The sequence below is a fragment of the Terrapene carolina genome, unplaced genomic scaffold (assembly GCF_002925995.2).
Source record: "Terrapene carolina triunguis isolate 2854851 unplaced genomic scaffold, T_m_triunguis-2.0 Scaffold838, whole genome shotgun sequence".
NCBI classification, from domain to species: domain Eukaryota; kingdom Metazoa; phylum Chordata; order Testudines; family Emydidae; genus Terrapene; species Terrapene triunguis.
Window position 1 is genome coordinate 11,463,131 of NW_020665189.1, and position 26,984 is coordinate 11,490,114.

At 37.7% G+C, this 26,984-nt stretch overlaps 1 protein-coding gene across 1 annotated transcript in view; it reads left to right on the plus strand.

Moving 5' to 3' along the window:
• The window catches only part of SLIT3 (slit guidance ligand 3), a 760,437-nt gene that overhangs the window by 433,112 nt on the left and 300,341 nt on the right, over positions 1-26,984 (plus strand). Inside the window, exon 6 of the mRNA XM_026660830.2 lies at positions 10,993-11,064. Coding sequence (XP_026516615.1) covers positions 10,993-11,064 — 72 coding nt within the window. The remainder of the gene's footprint in view (positions 1-10,992; positions 11,065-26,984) is intronic.

Sequence of the window (26,984 nt, forward strand, 5' to 3'; positions counted from 1 at the left end):
TCTTTTTTGAACCCTGTTATAGTTTTGGCCTTTACAACATTTCCTGGCAAAGAGTTTCACAGGTTGACTGTGCATTGTGTGAAGAAGTACTTCCTTTGGTTTGTTTTAAACCTCCTGCCTGTTAATTTCATTGGGTGACCCCTAATTCTTGTGTTATGTGGAGAAGTAAATAACATTTCCTTATTCACTTTTTCCACACCAGTCAAGATTTTATAGCCCTCTATCATATCCCCTCTTAGTCATCTCCTTTCCATGCTGAAGAGTCCCATTCTTTTTAATCTCTCCTCATACTGAAGCTGTTCCATTCCTGTAATCATTTTTGTTGCCCTTCTCTACCTTTTCCAATTCTAATATATGTTTTTTGAGATGGGGTGACCACATCTGCATGCAGCATTCAAGATGTGGGCATACCATGCATTTATATAGAGTCATTATGATATTTTCTATCTTATTATCTGTTCCTTTCCTAATGGATCCTAACATTCAGTTAGTTTTTTTAACTGCTGCTGCACATTGAATGGATGTTTTTAGAGAACTATCCATAATGACTCCAAGATGTCTTTCTTGAGTGTTAACAGCTAATTTAGGCCCCATCATTTTGTATGTATAGTTGGAATTATGTTTTCCAATGTGCATTACTTTGCATTTATCAACATTGAAGTTCATTTGACATTATTTTGCCCACTCACCCAGTTTTGTGAGATCTCTTGAGTAATTCTGTATCATCTGCAAATTTTGCCACTTCACTGTTTACTCCTTTTTTCAGGATAATTTATGAATATGTTGAACAGCACTGGTTCCAGTACAGAACCCTGGGGGACACCACTATCTACCTGTCTCTATTTTGAAAACTGCCATTTATTCTTACCCTTTTAACCAGTTACTGATCCCATGAGAGGATCTTCCCTCTTGTCCCATGACTGCTTACTTTGCTTAAGAGCCTTTGGTGAGGGACCTAGTATCTGGGACCCAGGGCATTTAAATATGCAAACCCAATTCTTCAGCTCTCTTCATACTGAGACAGACAGACAGATAGAGAAGAGAAGAAAGCAATAGTAAAACAGAATACCTTGTGTCCCCATACTCACTCCCTTAGAGCAATCAAGGAGGCTTATTGTGCACTACTTAATTTTTCAGTGACCCACAATAAAGCTCATTAGAATAATCTAACCCCAGTGCCACAAGGGCAGAGTCACTTTTGCCATGTCAGCATATTAACAGATAGCTGCATTCTGTAGGTGTTCTGAGCTGGCTCCAGTCATATGCAGCACCTGATCGTCTGAACACCTGCCCCCACACCTTTCCTGTAATTGCCCTGTACAGCTCCTTAGGAAAGCCTATGAGGACTAGGCCTACGCTAAGAATGGTCCATATTGGGGAAACCCTGGCTATTACTAGTCATAATAGCATGATTTAAGGCTAAAGCATCAGCTTGAAATCTATAGCCTTCACTACAAATGCCACTGTGACTGTCAATTCAAGTCAAATCATTATTAATTGAGCAGTAGTTTTGGGGTCTAGAGGAACTGTGTGTAGAAAGGGATGCACTGAGATATTTAAAACTCCCTCCCCCCTCCTTGGCACTGCTGGAACTTAAGAAAAAAATAGAATATTGGTAAACCAGAATCACTTACTGGAATACTTTTGTTGGCTGCTGATCCCAGTTTGCAACTCAACAAACTATCTAGTGGGCTTATTATACAAAGGTCCAGTTTAATAATTCAGTGGCATGTTGCTAAGATGATGTAGTCAATACACTAGTTGTCCCTCATCTTGGATATTCTTCAGTATATTTTCAGTGTAGCATGAATCTTCAGTTTCTAATTTAAAAACCACCCACAAACTTTTCTCCTTTTTTCCCTTTTAAAGTAAAATCTAAATGTCCAGGTGATTTTGGTGCTATAATGCTATAACTCAGAACAACTATTACTTTGGTATTATGTATCCCTCATTTTTAATCTTCTCATTTGTCTTTGGCTCATTTGGTTTTTTCTCAAGTCATCCATAAAAATTAAATGGATAGTGACTACAAGGTGGTAGAATGGAATATACCAAAAAATTCAAGTAATGGAACTGGTGTGACTTGAGTGGACAAATGCCTGGAGATTCAGCAGCAATATTGCCACCTGCTCCATCTTCCTCTTGATTTTTTAGATGAGTGAGTATGGGTGACTGACCCCCAGGGAGCTCACAGGCTATCTTAGTGGTTAAGATCTGTCATGTGTCCCATCTTCTTCATCACCACTCCATCCTATCTCCCTTCAAGTCCTCCAGAGAATACATGCCTTCTTATAGGGTTAGAAACCTGAGTATTCCCTCAAAGACATGTTTTTAAAAAATATATCTGTATTAAAACAATAATGCAAACAATGATACATGAAACATATAATTTCTGCCAAGCACCCTTGTTAAATAATCTTGCTTTGCTACACCATGGCTAGAGATGGACAAAGAACTGACTTTTTGGTTCTCTGACAGTGTTGGGGGGCGGGGGGTTGAAGTTTGATTCAACAGAAACCAAAAGCTACATTTTTCAGAATTTTTGGTGAATCAAAAAGTTGACAGATGGATTTTGGGTTGAACAATTTTTTTTTTACATGAAACGTTTAGTTTCTGGGCATTATTAACTTCTTTTTAATAAAAGCTAAGGAAATGAAGGGCTAGATTCACAAAACAGGAGGAGGAAGACAAAGCAATCCCATTATATCCAATAGCCTAGTGTTTAGGGTACACGTCTGGGATGTAGGAAACTCAGGTTTGAATCCCTTCCCTAGAGCAAGGACTTGAACTCAAATCGTCCCACTCCTTAACTAATGCCTTTAACCACCAGACTATTGGCAATTCTGGGTTGTGTGCCTCTCAGACTCTCCTGTTGAAGCCATTCTACTTTGTATAAAATACTTGAATAGTCATTGGGCCAGAGAGAGAGAGTGACTGAGAATGATTCTATAGCTATAGTGGTTAGGGCACTCACATGAGAAACCCAAGTTCAAATCCCTTTGTCAATCAATATGTATACAAAGTGGAACGGCTTCAGCAGGAGAGATTGAGAGATCCATCCCAGAATAGCCTATGGACTGGTTGTCAGGGCACTCTCCTTAGAGTGGGAAAGACCTGGTTTAAAATTCCTACTTCAGAGCAGGGATTTTAACCTTGGTCTCCCTCCCACATTTCAGGTGAGTACCCAAATAACTGGACTATTGGGTCTAAGAGCACCACCACCTCTTCCTCCTCCTGTTTTGTGAATGGAACCTTAGAACCCTTGTGATTCTAGCTCAAAAAGAAAAGTGTGATAATGGGTGTAAAATTGTATCAATTCAGTGAAAGACTGGCAAATTTTTGCTCTCAGGGTAATGCCCTCTTTGATCCAGCTTGGCAATAAAGTCTTCTTCTACACAAAGATATTTCGTTCACATTTACTGAAAGTACAAGACCAAACTGGAACCCGAATAAGTACAAATCCTTTCCCGGGGGTTAAAAAACTATACAACAGATACCTTTTCAAATTATCTAACAATCACCGATTTTATCTTTCTGATTTCCCCTCCTGTTGGGCCTATGGCAGTGAAGAACAACAGATGGTTATCAGTCAGGAGTAACTAGGGCAACCACAAAACCTGCCCCAATTGCTATGGAGACAGCCATTTGTGTGTTTGGTATGCACTATTCTTTACATCAGTAATGGGGGACAGTAAAATAACGATGTTGTAAATACCATGAAATTGAAATGGGGATGTTGGATGTGGGGGAGAGGAGGAAGGTTTTAATTTTTTAATTGTTATTTAAGTACTGCTTTAAATTGATGTGATGTTTATATAAAATGCTGCTTGCCCCCAAAACAACAAAGCCAGGTAATTTTATATACAGAGAGAGCAAATATTGGTAACTTTAAACTTCATAGTCTGCAGAATATATATATATAAAACCTAATCTGTTACTTAACAACCTTGGTAACACAGAAGGGAACTGAGAATTGATCAGACCTGACCAGTTATGCTATGCAAATGAGCTATTTCTGCATAGTGCTTTGACTGTTGCTGTCTCCAAAACCATACTGTCATAAAAAGATGCAATTCTGGAGTAAGGCTCAAAATGTAAGAGCTGGATTACAGACTGATCACTTTAGCTCTTCCCCCATATAGACTGCTCCAGCATTTTTACCCCATTCAACCTGTATTTTAATGTTAAAAACAATTTATTTAACCTACACGTTTAAAATATTATCAGAGATTTTAATTGTTTTGTTGCAATTCTTCAAAGATGAGTAAAATTAAGTGTGAAAAATTAAAATTGATTAAAACCACTGTTTTTAAAATTCCCTCTTCTTTTGTTAATACACTTGTTGATTATTGAAACTGAAAGAATTAAAAATGTGTACCTCTGGGCCCCCTCTGGGGAGTTTCTTTATGTATGAAACCCCTCTAAGCACCCAATCCTTCAATTCTTAGGCATGTGATAAATTTTACTTATGTGTGTTGGGCCAGTTTTCTTCAAATTATTCTTGTGCTTAAGCATCTGCAGGATCAGACTCTAGATTTGGACAGCAAATGTAGACTAGTCTGTTTCTGGTTCTTATGAACAATCTGAGTGCTGCACTATCGGAGTGCATACACTGCAGGGGAAATACATCCAAACAGTTGTTTCCTCTAGAGTTTTAAGAAAAAGTTCCTATGAACACATCTATCAAAATGAGTATATCTTAATTTTTGGCCTAAATTCCTTGGCAGTGTTCTTTTAAAAAAGGGTACAGTCAAAGCACCTTCCCACTAAATATCCGTAAAAAATCTCAGTCTAAAATGCAGTAAAATATTTTAATGTGAAAATGAATTTGTTGTTGACATTTCCCATTGATGTGTGAAATATTTTTTCATTAGCTAACACATGACATGATTTTGAGATATTAATCTGTCATGTGCATTTGTATTAGTGTGGAGTTCTCTTAAATGAACAACTATTAGAATGTAAAACTATTCTTCCACTTAAGAAACATGTATGCTAAATAGTAATATAAAATACAGGAAATAAAATGTATTAAATGAAAATAACTGCAAAGTATGCCTAATAGTCCTTGTTAAAACAGATTAATCTTTAAATTTTTAACCAGGCTCCAGACCGGGCATACAAAGTGAAGACATTAATTAAACTAGTATTCTGTCTGTTCTCTGACTAGATCATTTGGATTCTACAATGTCCTGACTAATATTTTTACATTTAAAAAATATCTTCCTATACTACAAATAAACAAAATATAGTAAAACAAAGTGAGAATTTAGCTTGTTGTTTCAACATGCTTAGTGCTTGATGGTCTCTTTCTTTCTGTACATAGGCTTGTTAGTTGCACAAAAGGTAGTTAATTCTGTTGCATTTGCTATCTGATTATAGAACAAAGGAACAGTGTTATTTGCAGAATAATTATCAAAATGATCAATTTAGATTTTTGAATATTAAAGAATTTTTAATGACAAAAGGAAATCAACATTTTGAAATCCTATTCTTTCTTAGAATGAAATTTGAAATTTAACTCTCACCTTATGGTAGATAATATGCAAATCCCAATATATGAGCCAAAGTGTTGCAGTATCATGGGAATTTGGTGCTAAAACTTAGCTCCATCTCTTGGATTAAATAACAGTTGAAATACAAGGATTTAATAGTTATAGTGGTGCAGCATTGTTTCTCAATTTTAACGAAAGATGTTTTATCTTAATTTTGTATTATAAAATGCCAGTTTTAAAGACCAATAATTATCCATCAGTCACATAATTTCTTGGTCAATTATAATTTATATTTTCTATGCTTCTTATTGAAAACACTGAGTAGTAAATGGGTGACATGAAATTATACTATACATAACACCATATTATTATACAAATACATGGTGTATCTTAGGTATAGTTAATCCTGCCTCAATGCAGAGGGATAGACTAGTTGTCCCCTTCTTGCCCTATAGTTCTATGATTTTTTTTTATATCTGCAAGAGCAGATTTATTTTAAAAAGAAATATTTCATTTCTTCAGTCAACAATTTACAAGCTTCAAGTGTTCTTGTCTCGAACATTACCTTTATCTTAAGTAGCTAATACATCTTTTCCTTGATATCCAATTTTATTCTTTTTTTCTGACTTCTTTTGTTATATATCTGTAGCTGTTGTTATTGTCTAGTAGGATTTAATTGCCTGTCATAGAAGTTTCAGTTCCCTGAAGCCTCTTGGGTGAAGTCAGAGCAGCTATTTAATCACACATATGTTGCAGGGTTTCCCATGTTTGCTGACGTCAAAGCAAGAGACACTTCTGACAAAAGCCATGGACCCAAGTCCAGGCTCTAATGTATGAAATTATTCATGAGGGGTTTACCATTTAAACCTACACAAATACTTTAATTCCTGTTAATGTTAGGGATCCATCTTAACCTGACAAAAGCCTGGAGGTTCAAAATTAAATCTGGCACTCCTTCCTCGATATCCCCCCGCCCCACCACCACCTTTGTTTCTAGTTATCACAGTCTACATGATGCATATTGTAAGTCTGCCTGCTGTTCAGAGGCTCCAGTAATACCCCAGGAGCGACTGCCTGAGCAGAAAGATGCAGTTTGTTTCCTCTGTTATTTTCTTTTGTAGTTCAAATTGTTAATTTTATCCAAACATATTCCTTATTATTAATCATAAGAATACATTGTATCTGTCCGTCTGTGTGGAAGAAAGACAGGAGATCATGGATGTGGTTTAATTAGCTGCAACTTTATTCACTTATAATATCCAGGGGTACAAGGCAACATATTGTACAGCTCAGGAAGGAGGGGGTCAGCTTCCCACTGACAAGAGCTAGGAGCCCCAAACCCTCTTCCTTAACCCCTTCAAGGGGGACAGGAAAAGGAGGGGGTTGGCTCCCTGCTGATGAGATGTAGGAGCCCCAACCCCCCCTTACTTAACTTCCTTAAGGAATGCTTTCCTCTAAATCCTTTCCCAATCCATTTTGTCCCATAACTGTATCCCTTCTATACCAAGTACGTGCACTGGAAATCCACCACAGGTTTTATGTAGTAAATTGTGACAGTATAACCTAATCCCCTTACTCCACCCCATAAGGTCACAGAATAGCTGTGGGGCAGGTGAAAAAAAATGAGCTGGCTTCGGCCAATCCGGGGGTAAGGGGAAAATTCCTTCTCAGCCCTGAAAAGAATAGGGCAATTAGCATAATTCCCACAGTGGGTCAAAAGAGAACCCATTTGCCAAGTACATGTGTGGGTAGCCCAGTCCTGGTAAAGAGGTTGCTTGGGACATAAATACCCTCCTACTCTTCTAGTCAGCATGAAGGACAATGCAGTGACTTTGTCCTAATCTGGCCCCATCTGCTTCCTGCCCTTCCCGTGCATCCCTATGAACTTTCCCATTTCTCCCTACTTGCTATAAGGGAGCTCTACAGGGTTAAACCCTCTTTTCTTCCAGCCAGCTATAAAAAGACCCACTTTCATAAAGGTTGCAGTGGGCACATTTTATAGTGCCTTTCATAAGAGGCAATCCAACCACTTTTCAAGTGTTAGGTAAGCCTCAAAACATCCCCATGTGGTCAGTGTTGTATTCATTTCATAGGTGGGGAGAAAGTCAGGTAAAGCGCGACTTTCCAAAGATCACACATCATCTGAGTGGCAGAAGAATACCAGAACCCAGGACTGATGTCCTCCTGTCCTCTGCTCTAATCATCAGAGATGCAGCCTTCCTTAGTTATATTATTTTGGCAATAGCGAGGAGAAAAATCTCTTCAACAAATGTCTGAAAACTGACACACAAAACTGTCACATAAAACGGATGCCATTTTTTAAACTTACCTGAAAGATAGTAATAGCTGACAAATGGATATGTAGTTCTTTTATGTGCATGTTTGAACACTACATTCAGAGCTAAGTGATAAGTGGAGACAGTTGTGGTACAATGTGTACCTCAGGGAAATGTAGTCCTGCGTCCTCTATTTTTTTTTCTCTGACTCTTCAGTTTTTCCCTGTATGCTGTAGCTTTTCTCAGATCCTGATTATTTTTTCTTTAAAGCACAAGTTGTCCATTTTGAGTATCACAGCATATGATTTGTTTCCCCAATCTTGCAAACAAGCACACGATTAAATTTAAGATGATGATTAATCCCATTGTCTTCAGAGTGATAATTTGCATGCTTAAAATTAAGCCCATGCATAAGTGTTTGCAGAAATGGGGCCTTAATCATTTACAGAACTAAGACTGAAACTCAGGTGACACTGGCCCCCTGTTGCGTTCCCTAAATGCTTAACCTGGCTGTCTTTCAGACATCGTGCTCCTATAGCTTGTTTGTTAGGAAGCTGAAATTAGTCCTAAAGGGCAGGTGTAACTAATGCAAAATGAGATCCATCTAGAAAGCTTAATAATTTGGGGCCCGATCCTATGAATATACTAGCTCTGCAAAGCATGTAGTGCTTACCTTACTGCTGTGAATGGTCCCATTGATTAATAGACCCCTCAGGCATTAAGCTTGGTAGTTACTGTTGGCAGTATTGGGCCCACAGAGAACTATATATGATTTATTAAATACATTTTACCATAAAATCCAAGCAACAGAACAGCATTCTTAAAAAAAAAAAATTACGCTGTTTACATAGACTTATATGACTAACAGAAGGCTTTCTGATGTTGAATACATATATTAATCACTCTGGGCCTATTTACTTAGATCTTAGCATATTTGGCAGTAAAGTAGATAGCATCCCATACCTCAATTAAAACTAGGCAACACAACCTAATGAGTTTGAAAAGAAAGAAATAGGTGGTACCCGTGTTCACCTAATCGCTGGCTCCTGCTTTTTCTTTAACATGATTTTTCTTTAACATCAAATGCAAAGCACATGTGAATTAGATGAATAATGTACCTGAGGAAGCAAGTTGCAATATAAAGTTCTTAAACACACACACAAGAGATATCATGTGTTTTACTCCATTTTTAATGCTTGTTATAGCAATCCTGACACCTAAATGATCACTTAGACACCGTTCCAGTAAAGTGACAAATGTTAACATTTCAGAAACCACCAGTAAATAAAGATCCAAAAAGTAGCCCCTTAGCAACTCCTTCCTTCTACTCCCAAAAGATGCAGAAGTGTGTGTGTGTGTGTGTGTGTGTGTGTGTGTGTGTGTGATCCCCTTTAGATTATGTTACATCTTTTGTTTCAGCATGAGGGATGCTGCTCAAAGATTTGCCAAATTCAGCATGTTTTGTTAAGTTATGAGAACTATGAGAAACTTAAACTGGGTTTATGCTTGTAAGCTGTTTGGTAGCCATGATAATCAGTATGATATTTCATACACTTTAAATCATAAAAAGCTTGGCGTTTACTGAGCCTGGTCCATTACGATAGGACCACATCAGCTTGGGTAAATGACACTTGGGCTTTAGATATATACATACTCATAATGTATATCAGTAGGCTCAATTTGTACCTATATGGTGATTCATGAAGAAGTTCCAAATGAATGCTACAGTCATTTAGAACTTTAAATTAACACATGCTTTCTACCTAAAAAGATGCTAACTATCTTTTATTGTATTATAGTTATTATTGTGTCTAGTTGATGGTTTATTTCTACGTTCACTGGAAGGTTGCTGGGGCAATGCATGGTTTCTTAAATGTCTGTACAGTGCAGAGCACAGAGGATGATGATGATTTTTCTACCACACCACATGATCATATCTGTACTGGTGCAAGTGTGTATGTACACTGTGTATATAATAGTTATAATAATTTTGTTTAATATGCAGTTGCACCTATAAACCCCAAAAAGATCATAGCACCGTTGTGCTAGATACTATACAGACATGCAGAACAGACAGTCCCGCCAACCTTGTAGTCTAGGCAAAGGACCACACAGAACAAGGGGTGTGTATTCACATCTTTTGCAATGTCTGTATTGTATTTAAATGTATGTATAGCTTATACAGTATCATATAATACAGATTTTTTTACAGAGTGTAATGTAAATTATCAGATACATAGGGACTTAAATACTTAAATTGTACATTTTGATTCAAGCACTGGGAGCAAAAAAAAATAATTTTCTAGTTGAAATGCACACGTATGCATATGTACCCATATGTTCCCAAATACTGTAAAATATATTTAAACATGCATATCTGGGTAAAATAAATGTGAAAAATCAATCTTAGGTGTATTAAATTATACTTGTTTCATAGCAAAGTACTACATTATTAAGACTGTAATTGTGTGTGTGTGTGTGTGTGTGTGTGCGTGCACACAATTTCTTGAATATTTTCTATCAATGGATTTCTCTCACTGATACAGTTAGGCAGAACCTGTATTTAGTGAAAAATCTTTCAATAGAATGACCAACCAGATGGGACCAGTAACAATAGAGAGAAGCCTCAAACACCACAGACATTTGGTGCTTAGAATAATAAAAAGACTATAAAATTAGATTAGTTGAGTCTAATTTGGAATTGGTATATTCCCCACGCACTCTTGCAGCTCTTGGGCAGATAAAGCCTTGAGATTTAGTACTTTCAGGACAGAGGACTGCAACTTCCAGTAAAAGAAAAAAAGGCATTCTGGGAGGTCGCAGAGGGCAGTGCAGTGACCTCCAATGATTTACAGGCCTTTAGCTTAATGAAATTGTTTCAGTGACATGACGGTAAAAGCTCATAATGGATTGGATGCCCTAATGTAATGAAATTACTCCCTTCTGCCTTAAAAAAAAAAAAGAAAGAAAGAAAAAAAAGCGCAATTAATATTTACTGAGACCTGACAGGCTTCAGTGTGCTGTACTGTGCAGTTCTTTCAGACAGTCAGTGAGAAGAGACAGAGCAGCGTGGCAGGCTATGAGCAAGCCTCCTCCTGGGGGACGAGCAAAGACTGCAAGGGGGTGGAGGGACACCTCAGTGACAGGAAAGATTGGAACCCGGTGTTTTAAGGCAGCTTAGTTACCCAGCAAACCTTCATACTTTCCCTTCCTTCCTGCAGGCAACTGGACAACAACCAGATCAGCTGCATTGAAGATGGAGCCTTCAGAGCCCTGCGTGACTTGGAGATTCTGTGAGTTGACTTTGTGATTTCTTTTGTATGTCTGTGTGTGTTTGTCTCTCTCCATGCTGCAGTGCTGATTAAATGTAGAGGGTGGGGGTTTTTTTGGTCTCCTTACCCTGGCCAAAGTGTTATAACCAGCGAAGTGAAATGTCTCACCTCCCCCAGATGGGGATTACTGCTAATTAAACTACAAAAGAGGACTTCTGTGCTGATGCTCCTGAGGAGCATAGAAATTGCCATATTTGTTACTGTGTGAAACAGATGGGGTTCAATAACATCCAGAGCCCATGTAATGTACAGTATGTACAGCCAGAAACCTATTCATATATGTGTAATGTGGAGTAGAGGATGGGTAACAGGTTTGGAGAGAAGAATATTTAGAAGTATCTCACAATTGATCTAGACAGAAAGGACTTGTAAAATAAAATAGAAAATAAAAAGGTGGGAGGAGGGTTGTAGGGGACTTTGACATGTTTGCTCACAACATTAGCTTATGGGGAAGGTCCCAGTTGGAGAACCAGAATCATGCCAAGGTTTGTTCTTTTAAAGCTGCAGCACAGCAATACCACAGTCTTTAATGTTTTCCCAATCTTTGGTAAAAGTGCATCCTTTGAATGGTTTTAGTGAAATAGCGGAATGACAATAAGCAGAATACTACTACCTTTTCAATTGGATTCAACAATGAAGCTTGATTTTGAGCTACAAACTTACAAACTATGTTTATGCGTGCCTTTAATTTTTTTTGTAAAATCAGATATTACATAGAGTTAAGTATCTAGGCATAGAATAATTTGACTATTGCTAACATAGTTACTTTATCTGAGCAATGACGCATTTTCTAGTGTACTGCTTAACTAAACAAACAGGGACAAAGGCTTTCCTGTGGTTGGAAAATTAATTCTTCCAAACTAAAAGCATTAACACTTCTGAAGATGTGTAACCCTTTGGCGGAAAAGAAAAGAAAAACAAACAAAAAAGAAAACCAAACCCCTTAGTACCTGAAGTGGCGGTAACAGTGGTCCAGTGTACTAACTATATGCAGTGAATTACAACAGAGAAGGCCCCATCCAGCCTACCAGAAAAGGTTTTGCTTAGCTAGATGACAGCAAACAGTGGAATATTGGCTGGTTAAACTGTGCACATGCCTAGTGCAGGCAAATTAAACTGGAGATGAATCAACATAGAGCCTTTTGAATTATGAGGACAGGCACACAAAAGGACAGTACATGGAGAGCCTATAATAATAACCAAACTCCTCACAATTCAAGTGTGGAGATTGAATACGGGGTTCTTGCCCTATCCCGCTCACTCTGAAACCAATGGGAGTCTTGCCATCAACTTGAGTAGAAGCAGGATGAGACTCTAAATGACCTAAGGCTAGTTTCCATGGTTGTTTGTCTAGGATAGTCATTTTAGATACTTATTGTCTTTGTCTGTCAAGTTTTGAAGCCATGATGTATAATAAACATGTTGTGATTGACCTAATACTGTTTATCTCTTGTGTTGAGCTCACATTAGGTATTTGAAGGATCTCCTAGCTGGAAACTTGTTTTGTGAAGAATACAGTTAGAAAGACAGAACCTTTCTTTTGAATTAATAGCATTTGTTAGAAAAGGTAATGACATCCCACAATTACATTTTCCTTCTCTGCCAGATTGAAAGGATTATTGTGATTTTTTTAAAGTCATCACTAGCTACCATAAACATGATCCAATTTTACACAATGAATAAGTTCAATTCTAATATTTTTTCTGATGGCATATGTTTTCTTTATCCAAGGATGATGCATCAGACATCCGCTGACACTAGATCGTGCTATTACTTTCAACAAAGTATGTTGACTAGCAAATTACATGATATTTGTACTATAATATTCTAATAACCGTAGGCTCTGAGATATTTCTCTTCCCCGTTGTTATGAGAGCCGATCAAATGTTGAATTAGTTTATCTACCTGTCTGTCTGTCTGTAATGGCCTGATTCTAAACCATTCCCAAATCAATATAATTGTTGAGGTGGAGAATCTGTTCTAACCTGCTCTGTGTTTAGAATTGGCCAATAGCAATTATTCTTTGCAGTTTTAATTTTCAGCATAGGCATGATTTTATGGGAGAAATCAGTCTTAATTCTATGAGATGAGAAAATAGGTTGGCGCTAACTAATTCTTAAGATATCTTTCTTACAGGCACAAAATCCTCAGTATTATGTTGCCTTCCCAGTTTAAAATTTTTATTTAAGCTCTTCAAAGCAATTTTGAGCACTTCAAGTCTGTGAAACAAAACAAATGGCTTAACTTCCCAAGAGATGTCACACCTTCATCCTGAATATTGTTACAAAGAGTCAAAGATCAAAAAGTTATCAACGCTTAGAAAGAATGTTAACAATGGAACCAGAAGACCATCAAGTGACCACTCCCTAGTGCAGTCACCACTACATAATTGCATGCAAATATGTTCTCACCTATAATCCATCACATAATGGAGACACGGTAATTTTGGCAAATACTGTTCACTAGAACAATTTGCAGTGATACCAAATGAAGCAGCCTTGTTCATTTTTCTTTTTCTCACAAACTAAAATATTGCAGTCTTTCTCAAAATGTATGCAGATTTGTTTACATGGTAAATCCTTGCCTAAATTATAAACTCTTTGGGGGCAGAGGCCATGTGCTTTTGCAAGTTGCTTAACATATCTAGCCCATTTTTAGCGCTATACAGAAAATAAATTACTATATTAAATTTTAGCAGTTCCATCTCTTTATTGCATTTGCTTCCCAAATTGAAACTCATCAGAGGAGAAGAGGAATTTGATGAGCTTTTCCAAGTAGATTTAGGAACGGGAAGGGAAATTATTCAATTGTCCCTGAGAATAGAAAGCCCCATGATCTGATTTTTTGGGTTATTGGTTCTCAGAGAGAGGTTCTGATGCTTGTATAAGAGCCTATTTAACATCAGTTCTTCCTGCCATTAGTAAACTTGTCATTAAACTCTTTTCATTAATAAACTAGCACCAAACAGGGCAGAGTGAAGGTTAAAATTGGGCTGTCACTGCAATTAATTGCACTACCCAAAATGTGCGTTTATACAGTATTGTGCTAATGGCTGGGATACCTATATCTCAGTTAAGGAATGTGATTGTATATACTAGGATGCTTACAGACTTCTAATTGGCACATATAGTAGTGTGCCCTTCAGACTTTGTGGCATAAATTGTCAAGTTGCATTGCTGTTACTATGCCCTGTGCCAGTTTATCAGTAAGCCTCACTGGTTCTTGCATGTGGCTTTTGTTGGATCTCCAAAAGCCTTACTAATAATGTGCCAGCATAGTGGTTTGAAGTAAAATAGAAATATATCGGAGTGGATGGATTGTTGTTGTTATGACACAATAGTACAGGAAGCTTCATATATTAGTAATTCCATACGAACTACAATTAGATAAAATTTAGGAAGACTCAAAAGTGAATTTTACAATTTAAGCCTCAAAGGAGGGTGCATCTTATGAGTAAAATCATAATAAAATATAAAACTGATATGCATTTGTAAAGTGAAAACACAAGCAAAATTAATGTGAATTTCCCACCAACCAAAAGTATAATTTCTGCTATAGGAAGGTTTTCTTTATTTTATTTTCTACTCCACTGAGTCCTTAGCTTATAATGCCAGATATCACCATACGACACAATGGCACCATTCAGAAATATTTATTAGATTATTAAACTGAACAAGCTTAGCTGTCGACAGGCTAGGATTCATTAAAAAAACAAAACAAATCTCAACATCCTCCAATCCATATCCCAGGAGTCCAACACTTTTTAGTTGGTGCCATTTTTATCCTTATTTATAAAGGTGTTAGCAGACATCTTGATTAGCCAAGTAATCCAAAGAATATTGAATAGATGACACAACTATTTCAAAATTCAGAATTTCATCTTCATTTCTGTGGGACATCCTTTCAACAGGAATGAATGTCAGGGTGAGTTCAGTATGTCCAGCCAAACTGGACAAACTAATATGAATATTAGCTGGGTGTTTGTGCTATCACCATCAGCAGTGAAATGCTTAAAATCTTGGGATTTTTGAGGATCCCGTTACTTGAAATAGCTTTGAAAATTGGAGCTTGAAAACTTTCTGGATGTTGCAGATTTCACAATATAGAAAGGAACAAAAAGACCACAGCATATTTGTTCAATTCAGTTCACATTACCAAGAGTTTTCCCAAAGAAAACTGTGCTAAGAGTGTCATTTCAAACACATTCTGTTGTCATTGTGCAGTGCTAATAATGCACAGTTTTGTTCTTGGTACGTTGTTAATAGTGTTAATTACTGTTATAATTACTCATTCATCTTATGCCTCTCATCCTGAGTTCTGAGGCTTTCCAAGTTATGAACTAAACCTTCCAATCCTTTTGCCATGAGTACTCCTACTTGTGTGAATAATGTTGTTTAAATTAATGGACAACAAACTGTGTATAAAGGCATTCAGCATTAAAAGACATTTAGGGTGGAATGCATCCACAGTAAACTCACAAAGGTTGAAAAAATCCCAACCCTAGCAGCCAGATTTCTAAAGCAAACCTAAATCATGCCTGAAATTCTAATATGTGAATTGAGCACCAAAAACTAAACTCAGAACCTCAGTTCTATTCATTAGCTTGTAAGAGTCTGAAAAGTAGGTGTTGATCTGAAAAAGAAACTACAAAAAATATTTTCCAGGTCCCAAAGCTCAAACCTAGCGAAAAGTGCTCGGGACTATCAAAAACTTTAAATAAATAAATAAATAAATAAATAAATAAACACAATTTGAAAATGAAAATTCAAAAAAGGGGTATTGGAGTTTGAACTTGTCTTCTTTCTGACTCAGATTATGAACTGGAACCTGATATCTCAAAACGTATTCACTATGCAGACTATGAAATACTGAGATCTCAATATGATGCAAATCATGCACTTGGCTTTTTAAAATTTGCTTTAGGTGGAAGCTTGTATTCTGGAGAACACATCAGAGTCTGCTAGAACAGTTTAAATTCGGATAGTATGGTTCCCTTGGACTGTGTGTAAAACACCCATTGACAAGCAACGAAACTTTCACAAGCAGAATGGGGGATATATTATTGTGGTGTCTTAGTCAGACTTTCTACTTCAGTCCATTTCTGTTGCCACAGATTATGTTGTGAATTCAACAGTTTACCTTGAATTACAAGTTACCATTGGTAATATTCCAACATGTAAAATAACACAGTATTCCACAATAACCTGCTAAATAACTTTTGCCCCTTATGACAATGAACTATCAGATGTATGATTATAATACACAGTGAATGATTTTTCAGATGAACAAACTTGAAAAAATTTTGTGAGCATGAATCAGGGTCTTCAGATATAGCATAACTTAATTTTTCTTCCAGTTTTCTTCTGTTTACAGTCTTACTGCTTATAATTACACACACACATATAAAATTATGCACACATATATATATGTGTGTGCGTGTAGACACACAGAGAGCCAGTTTTACTTATTTACAAAATGCTTTGCCAGGCATGTCTCAATATTTTATTTGCTTCAGCTATCTTGAGAGGCAGGGCGTTAAAGTCATGACATAATTCTAAATATATGAGATGTCATTGCTTAATGAAAGCCTGAAAATGCCACGAGAATGATTTCTTGCTCTATTTTTCTGCAAATTACAATCAGTTCTGGCAATCAAGATTAAATTTGAACTGTGTGAGGTGCATTCTTAACTGCTACAGTGCAGTCAGAATATTGTAGTAGGAACTAGATTTCACAATAAATTGTGTGTATAACTCTTGCTTTAGTCATTCATGCTTGTGTGCAGTTGAATTAAAATAACAAATAAATGGAAAATAATACAATTGGGCTGATAATGAATTTGGGTTAAAAATCTATTAAACTTCTTCACTAGTAATTGTGCACATAAGACATATGATGAAAACAAAAATTCAAAAGGGCTTGCTAGTGGCAAGGTGTGGGTAATCAGACTACATGGTTTAATCCCATTGCATGTAATCCAAAATAATTTGGAATACAAGCTATGCCTTTTCTAACAGTATCGCCAGGCTTCTTCCCTCCCCCCGTGTTATGACAGGAAGCTACTCTCACAGGACAGCCAGAGCTGAAACAAATGTAGACTTGGCTGTGGCGAAGTACCACTGTCCCAGTGTATAGAGGTATCACTGGACAGATGGCTAGTTCCTCTTTTCTCTACTTCATTAGCTATCTGGACCTACTCCAGTGATAAGCATTAAGAGAATGCCCAGTAACTGTCCTTCCCCCATCAGTTTCTGTCTCATTGTAGATCTCTATAGTGAAGGAGGGAGCAATGTGTCCAAAGAGCATGGCTGCTGTTGCACTTTCCACTATAGGAATCAAATTGGAGATAAGAGGAACAGAAAATCTGTGCCCTAGAGGACTTTCACTCCAGTCCTGGGAACTTTCTGAAATATACTGAAACCCTGATGTGTGCGATTAGCATGTTTTATCAATTGGAAATGAAGAATTCTGCACTGGCAGGGCAGGCTGGGGTGTGTGTGTGTGGAATGTTTTAATGTTTAATAAGGAATGTTTTTATTTGTTGAAACTTTTCAGTGAGACATCTACGGTCATTGCTAACAATATGGAAATAAAATGTGAGATAACCTCAGTTGTATAACATATTTCAAAAATTTGAGGAAGTACAATGTATGGTGAAAGGAACAATATCCAGATGGCACCAAGGTGACAGGTTTTATATCAGAAACAAAATAAGAGCGGGGAAGAGAGGCTCTCTGTAAGAGTCTTTGATGCCTGTTTCGGCCTTAATGGTAGTTGCTTTATGGATGGGTTCAGTATATTCACATAAGTACTTTAACTAGTAATTTTGTTAGTCCTATTAGTATTAGTATTCTAGCCATGTCCATGAAAAATCAATATTGATGCCTAACTATATCCTATATCTACAGAAGATGGATTTGACTTACTGAAGTGTATTTGAATGCTGTGCTCATTTCCCACCTACCCCCACTATCATGGTGTTTTTATCGCCTTTAAGCTAATAATACCCAGGAGCCCTTAGGGATGCAGAACTAATCAAGATAAGAGCAGTCCCAATTTGGAACTATTATATTCATGAATCAAGAACAAAATACATTTCTGAGAGGGACTTGTTTTTATGACCTGTCAGGGACTTCTGCCAGACTCGCTTTCCCATGATATTAGTTGTTTCATTTGCAGGCTCTGTTCATCTTGTAACTACTTTGTTACTCCTTCCTCCCCTCTGTCTGATATACTATTTTCATCAGTTGTATAGGAAACATAGGGCAAGCTTTTAACTTTGACTGTCAGTCTTGATGTAAGTGACCAATTTATCACTGAAGACACCCAGCTGTGTATCTCTCACTCATTTGAATTGGACCATGCAGTTCAACATCTTAGCTAATGTGTAGTTGAGGGAGAGTGGTGGTGAGAGTGAGCTGGCTGAAGCGCCACCCAGATGAGACTGAGGTGGTGTTGGGGGAAGTAGCTAGGGAAGGTAAAATATGAATCCCTTAGTGGAGGGAATGGATCTGCTGTTAGTTACCAGAACTCACAGCTATGACTCACAGCTGTTGTTGGATGATCATGTCACAGCAGTAACCCAGTCAGTTGTTTACCATCTGCCTGGCCAACAGGTTGGAACTTCTCCTTTCTGATGCAGACCTTGCTACTTTTGTTCAAGCCTTTGTCACCTCAAGATTAGATTGTTGCAACATGCTCAACTTAGCATTGTGCCTTAAAACCTTTCAAAAACTGAAGCCAGTACAGAATGTAGCAGCACTCACTGAGTGGCGCACGTGGCTGGGAGTGCATTACTCCACTGTTCTGGGATCAATGCTGGTTTCCTATCAGTTTCTGGATGCTGTTTAAGGTGTTGGTCATGACCTATAAAGTTCTAAATGGCCTGGAATCTGCTTTTTGTCATTTTCCATCTGCCATACTGCCACAGCTGCGGACAGTACAAGCGCTTGACCTGGATCCCAGTCATTATAAGAGAGGGAGTGCTGCTGGCACCTCCATGAGGGCTTTGGGACTCATTCCCCCATTTAGTCCATAATAACCCTGATTCTTCTCAAATTAGACTCTCTTGAGTTCAAATTTTGAATATGGTGGAAAAGAATGTATCTAGGATGCTCCCTGTAGCAGAGTTGTGGGTCCAGCGCACCATCTACCATGCCGAATATTTAACTTTAAACTGTAGCTGCTGAGATTCCGAACTCTGTATGATGTTTGACATTAAAGCTTCCAAAAATTTCCAGATAGGCCAATAATTTTGCATCTCCAGCCAATTGGTGATTGAAATGGTAGCACATAGACATTTAAGAAATTAATTTGTAGGTAGAAATTGTGCTTGCAAATCAGGTACATTTGTGCCTGAATTCATTTGTGCCTGAAAAAGGTCTCTTCAATTAATTGATCAGCACAAAATTGCAAGTGCAGAATTCTAGGCTGCTTTTGATCTAAAAGACAGCAATCCCAGATTTTTCTGTTGTTTAATTTTGTACTTGTATATAAATATATGTTTAGCATAAATAGATCTAAAAATATATTTGTATAATATATACACATGCACACAAGAAATTGAGAGGAAAAACTGATAATTTTTTTAATGAGACAATCACACGTATGTTATGATAGGATACAGAAAGGAAAATGCTCAATTCTTTAATTAGCATGTGCTGTTTTGTTTATTAAAAGAAAGGAAGGTGAAAGAGGATTTGTTAAGGATGGAAGCATGACCCTTAATTTTAAAATAACATTATCACAAACTTAATTTTGGTAGAACACTTTTTTTTGTAATTTTCAGCCTTAATAAAGGAAGGAAACACATCAAAATATGAGAAATTAATATTATTAATCCTATATAAATTGGAGGAGTTTACATTATTGGGTGAATTATTGTTAAACATATGTTCAGTGTGTGCTAACATTGGACAAATGGTTATGTTGATGTTCTTTAAATACCATTGACTTTAAGGTTTTGTTGGATCACACATAGACCCTAGCTGGGATAGACTGTATTGCTCTTGCGTATTTCCATTCCTTGCTTTTAGAGAGCTCGGAGTGTGGGTTTGGACAATTGATAATCTGTCCCATAGGATTTACTAAGTGAGGTTCTACAAGGCTTTTTTATTTCATAGGAGGCACTGAGGGAGATAGCAGAACATTTTGAGCTGCAGCACCAATAGTATTCAGCAAATATGCATCTCCGTCTCATTTTCCTCACACCGAGATGGTACGTTGTGTCTGCACTTTCCTAGTGCCCGGCAAAGGTTGGGATTTGGACTGAGTTTGAGGTATCTTGTTCTAATCCAAACAAGGTAGAGGTGAGACTGATGGGTTGGCAGAAAGCTCTAGAGAGTACAGAGGAAGGATTTGTGCACTTATTAATGAAAACGTCTACCTGCCCTTTGTCTAGAGATGCATAGTTTGGAGGTGCTTTCACACCCTCTACTTCTGAAATCTTGGCTGGTGTCAGTCACCAAAAATGCCTTCCTCCATTTTTGTCTAGTGAGGGTGATTGTGACCATCTGTCTCAGAGTTGGACGTGGCCACAGTAATCCATGGATTACCGCAATGCAGCAGACATGAGACTATCCTTGAAGCCCACTCACAAGCTCCAGTTGGTGCAGAATGAGGTTGTCAGTCTGCTGGGCGGAGTCACCAGCAGGGAGTTTATTTCAGCAATTCTCCAACGGCACAGGCAGCCTATTGGCTCGTGGATATAATTCAAGATAGGTTGATCTATAAAATCCTATAAGGCTTGGATCCATTTTATCTCAGAAACAACCTTTCTTCCCATCTACTGTGATGGCATTTGAAATCAGGTGAGGTGCTTGAGCTAATACTTGCTACATTTCAACATTGAGATGCAAATCATCCAAAGCGGAGTTAGTACCCTGTTGTGCATGTGTATAGCTATTAGAGCTGAGCAAATAATTTACTAGGAATAGTTGACTCCATTTATTTAGCTTCTTTCCATGTTTGCAGAATATTCACCACCAGGTGACTGCTTCATATTTATTCAAGCTTCTATTTTGTTTTGCAAGTATTTACTTTGTGAACTGAATATGAGTGGAACACTGTGAGTATTCAGTATTTAAGGTGTGTTGGTTTCTTTGCGCGTAGCACATGATAGTAAATTAACTAACTTGTGTAATCATTAGGACTTGAAGAAGCCTCCTGGCTCTGGCAATTGGGCAAGCTGCACCTTAGGGAAATTTAGTCAGGACGAGGTGATATTTTAGCATATTTTTAACTTTGTACTTTCTAAATTAGACACGTTTTGCCTAAAGCATCATTACTACAAAAACAATCTATTTTTAGTTTAGTATCTAAGTGCAGACTTCTTTGCACCTTTCACCCAAAAGAATGTGTATGGCACAAATAGTTGCCTCTGTGCTTGGGTTTGGCAAAGGTCTGTTACACAGTTTCCCATACTATATAAATGATAACTTTTCCAATGTGAATGTTTGAACATGCAAATTCTAAATTTCCAGTTTGTGTGTGAGACACATGCCCCATCCATTAGTATGTATTTATAATAGTGTACATATCAACCTTAATTTACAATGCATGTAACTTCACCATGAGGGCTATACATACTCCTTTAGAACCTAAAATTTTAACGGCTTTCTGAGAAATGTTCTGTCTTACTTAGCAATACATGTGGTGTTCACTGGGTAAAATACGCATTTCATTTCCTCTCTCAAGTCCCTTCAAAAAAATCAGTGTCATTTTTTCCTCCCCATTTCATATCTGTCCATCATTTCACTGTTTGGTTCTTCATGTCCCCCTTATCTATTGTGGGGGTGCAGATCATAGCAGGTAGTTGGGGAAAGCCAATCTTCTGTCACTAGTATGGAGGGTCAGATGGGAATGGGGTTCTAGACTTCCTCCCAAACCTCCTCTTCAAACTCTGGGATGAGGCTTGATAGGAAAAGAATGGTGGGGGGAAGAGGTGGGCTGCAGCCATATCACTCAATGGAGTACTATCTTGGCCCCACCTCCTACTCATTGTTATCCTTATGCTTTTTGGAGTAGCTGGCAATGTGGTATATAGAGCTTGAGAGTTTGTCCCTCTATGCTCCTAGTGGCCTAAGTGGGGCATGCAGGCTACCTCAGTTATAGCAGACAATGCCGCATTGCGGCAACTGGCAGCAGCTGGTGCAGGGCGAACCTTGGAGAGGGGGAACATTTTAACAAGTAGAAACAATCATAGCATTTTTGGTGGGTATACAAGACAACTTTTGCTATCTTTCTCTATACCTGAAAAGGCAAACAATTTGTGTCTACTATCATCACACTACCATGCATAGAGCTGGCCTGAGGATTTTGGGGAGACGTTTTATTGGGAGATTCCCCACTACTCAACTGACTTGTTTTGCCAAAACAATTGTGTGCGCATCAATGGAGAAGTCTTACAGAATAGAATGGGAAATAACTTTTCCATTCTGTTTTTTTTAAACCATCCTCTAGGATGGGGCAAAATAAAACAAAAATAACTGGAAGCATGAAACCATTCTCTTCTGAATTAAATTAGAAAATTATTATGATTATTATTTAGAATTTCTCTTTGTATAACCCGATTGAATAGATAGACCTCAATAGATTTTATACTATAGGACTTCTCTATTTGGGAGCTGCGGCATGTGGATCATTGAATTCCCCCAGCATCTCGCTGCAGAAGTGGAGTCCAGCTGCTTGTTCCTTTCAACCCTAGCAGTTGGATTGCATTACATTGAATTGGTTTACATTTTTAAGGTTGTCTCTGCTATGGAAAGGGGTATAAATAACTCTTTAAAATGGAAACTGAGATTCTCTTCTACATTGCCCAGAGACTGTGGCTCTGAACTAGGCATTCACATGAGTCTCCTTCAGCTCATCTCTTCTTTCTGGTCTTCCTTGTGAATATGTATTCAGGTATGCTTTAAATGAATTATGCATATAGGGCCTGATCCAGATTCCATTAACTTCAGTGGGAGCTAAATCAGTCCCATGAACTGTAATATATAATGAATGATAATGTACAGTGGACACTGCTGAAAGCTCACCATTTGGTAAATTCTGTTTTGCTTTGTTTTACAGGTGATCACTGTGTTACATAAAACATGATCTACAAAATAATTATTGATAAGTGCATATTCTTGATCAAGTCTGGGATTTTTAAAGGAGCCTACAGGACTGAGATGCCCACATCCCATTGAAACTTTAGTTTGCCTTTGCAATGATTCTTTTACAACTGGATTTTCTGTTTAAGTGAAGTTGCACTTTCTGTCTAGGAGAGCAATTGGATGTGATGTGTAGAAGCTTGCAAAGATAAGACCAGCATTTCTGCAGATCTTTGGGTACAGGTATTAGGGAAGAATGCAGTATTGACTGATTGCAACAGTATGGAGGGGAAAGCACAGAGCTACTTTCACTCGGTGAGAGAGGCTTTGTGAAGTACTTCATAGTGTACCATGAAGTTGCTGCTGAGGTAACTAGCAATGAATGGCATTAAGCATTCTAGACAGAATAGTGGAGTCCTCTAAAGAGGCGGTACTCTTGTTTTCATAGTGAAATTAAAGGTGGGATACATGCCTAAGACACTTGCTTTTACAGACATAATGACTTGGAATTAGTTGCACAGCTCCTAATAGGCACTTTCTGGAATCACAACTTGAAAGCAGCTTTGACTTTAAATAGAGGATCCTGATGAAATGGATGTAAAAAATAATCCTGCGTGAACACCATAGTTCAGCACCATTGGTGATTTTTGTTCAAAAGAGACCCATGATTGAATAAATGCTTGAATGAACAATATCTCCTAGAAAGAGAATGATTTAGTCCCTTAAGCCTTGTCTTCACTTGTCTTTTTCTCCCAAAAGTATATACCGTTGCTACCACCAGTTGAGCTCCACTGGTGCTGGCACTAGTGTGAGCATGGTGCCAATGGCCTTCGGTATTTTTATCATCATGTTGTTTGGTGCGAGGGTTAGACAACAGAGTAGTAAAAATGTTGGTGGCTGTGAAGCCTTGGCTACACCAGCGCTGCTGCCATCAGTCCCATTGATGAAGCTGAATTGGGAGACTAATGAAGCATCAGCCTTATAAAAGTGAAGCACATTCAGGAATGAAACATAGATCAAATGGGCATTGATATCTAATGGTTAAAGAGGAGAACTGGGAAACCGGACTCCTAGGATCTTTTTCTGGCTCACTGTTATGTTGTGTTGACCTTCAGCAAGCCACGTAAGGCCTCAATTTGGTAGAAAACTCTCATGTATGTGCTTAAATCCATCCCTGTTCAGAACAGCACGTCATATGCTTAAATCCCATTGACTTTAATCGGCGCAAGATGAGACTCTTAGTCTCTCCATGCCTCAGTTTCCCACATGTAAAATAGTTGTAAAATCCATTTTACAGAAGTGTCATGGGCTTATCATTTACTTTGTATGTTCAGGTCCTTCGATGAAAGACAAGCGTATTACGTGCATAAGGAGCCACCAATAATTTAAGATATCTACTTTTAACCAATTATTTTAGCTCCCATTCTTGTCTTATTTGCTTGAGTGAGAGTGACTTTATTCCTGAAGGAGAAGGGTCTATAAAATAACTGCACTTCTAATACTCTTACCCCAAATTAAAACATGAAATTCGGTGGGACACACAACTTGAACACTTTCAGTGGAGTTGCACTGCCTTTGGATGTAGCATTGTATTGAAAGATTGAAGGTGTTTGACAATGGGGAAAGCAAATGATTTAGGGTGGAAGATGGGAAAATGTCATCACTGAAATACTTTTGCAACAAGAGGCAACTAGGTTGCCTATTCAGCAGTCATCTTTTTCTTTGAACAAGAATTACTCAAGGCATCATATGCTTAGGTCTAAAATGGAGAGAGGTATTGTGCTGAAGTCCCTCTTCAAGGATAGAAAGGTTTAGGATTGTAGGACTAGAAGATTCCCATTCAGAAATGCATCAAATTCCATCCTAAAACTAATTAGGTTATTTGCCCCCACTACTCCTGTGGAAAGGCTGTACCAGAGCCTCACTTCTCTGTTGATTAGAAACTGTCTTCTAATTTCCACCATAAATTTATTAGTAGCCAGTATATACCCACTTGGTTGTATACTAAAAACAAAAGTAAAAATATAATAGAATATACATAGTAAATATAATGATCTGAGATAGTGAACTGTGTTGAAGGAGCACTGACTTTTACGTGTTACCTTTTCTACCACAGGCTTTGCAGTATTGATGGTCATTTTGTCCCTATGCCTCGAGTCCTGAACTTCATTTGTAATGACTGTGCCTAGGATTTAGATATCTCAGTGACGATCAGCTAGCTCATTTGAGTTGAGAGCTCTGTTGTTTGCAAACCCAGAAACTGGCATTTACATGGTCTTAAATCAAACATCTTCCAGTATCCTGTTGCAGAGTTTTTTGTTTCTCTATTTTGATAGGCAAATATGCTTTTCCAGCCCATTGGATCTCCTGTGCTAGACATTATCACATACTAAATGAAAATATTTTATATTGGAGCTGGAAGAAGGCCTTTCTCATAATACAAAAATATACAGTTTAGGATTAAATTGGCCTGTACAGAGGATGATCGCTTGCTTTCTTGTATTTTAAAGCTCTTTCTACTAAGTTCAAAAGTTTAGGAATTTTTAATTATGTTTTAGTAGCTTTTTATGGACTCTGCAAAGAATGATCCATCTTGAGATGTCACTGTTGTCTCTTACTTACAGCTTCATCTGTGTGCACCAAAAATGGAAATACTATTTCTTTGTAAATTTGCACTTTATGGCTAATATGAAAATGACAGCCCCTATTGCAAGAGATCTCCTATGTTAAGAAAACCCTCTAAAACATGGCAACAATCACCAAGGAAAACTAAGTTCTGTTAAAGAAGATATATCAGAATGAAGGAATGTATAAAAATAATTTCTATTATTAATAATATTGTTATTGTAGCACCCACAGTGTGTTAGGTGGTTCAGAGCAAACACATGGTCTGTGCTTTGACGGGCTTATGATCTAATTGTTTGGATATATATATATATATATATATATATATATAAGACAAAAAGCAAGTCCTGTTCAAATGGCTAGACAATAATTCTTGTAAATTCATTGCTGAAAACATTGTTTGCTCAGTATATTAAATGAAAAAATCAAATGCAAAACCAACCTACAAACTCTCAGGAATTTCAGTTAACCAGCTGAAATAGAACATAATTCTCCAGAAAACCCCTGACAGCTGAGACTTGGTTACGGATTATCATCACTGAAAAGTTAAATCAAGTTGTAACTTGAGTCCTGTCCTCACACAGAACCTTTAGTTAGCATGTGGAGGAGCTTTTTACTTGAGTTGGCTGGCCGGTCAGGGGATACAGGCTGAAGCTTGAGATAGCACAACTCAGCTGCTAACAAGACCACTCTGCATTATGGACTCAGGCTAGTACCACTCAAGTCCTCTAATGCCTTCCCACAATTCCCCCCTGTGCCCCAGAAAGGACTGACAAATTCTTCATTGCGAAAGAATTCGCAGAGTGGCTCAGCTTACTGCAATGCAAAGAACTCTGGGATACGCCCTTAGACATCTTAGTGCCACACATGAGAGTGAGTGCAGCATGGCAGCTTGAATGTTATTTTTCAGTGTGGCCACTCTTACGCGAGCAAGGCTAATTTGAGTGGAGAAAGTTGAGTGTAGCTAACTTGTGTTAACTTGTGGTGAAGATCTACTTTTAGAAGCCTTTTTTTCTTCATTTCTCCTTTGTTTCGCTTTATTTTTCCCCATATTTGGGAGGGCATAGATCATGAGAAACCTAAATATCATGTCAAAAGTATAAATCTGCAGTAATCAGAAAAATACATTCAGTGCATGTGTGAGTACGTGCACGTATGCACACA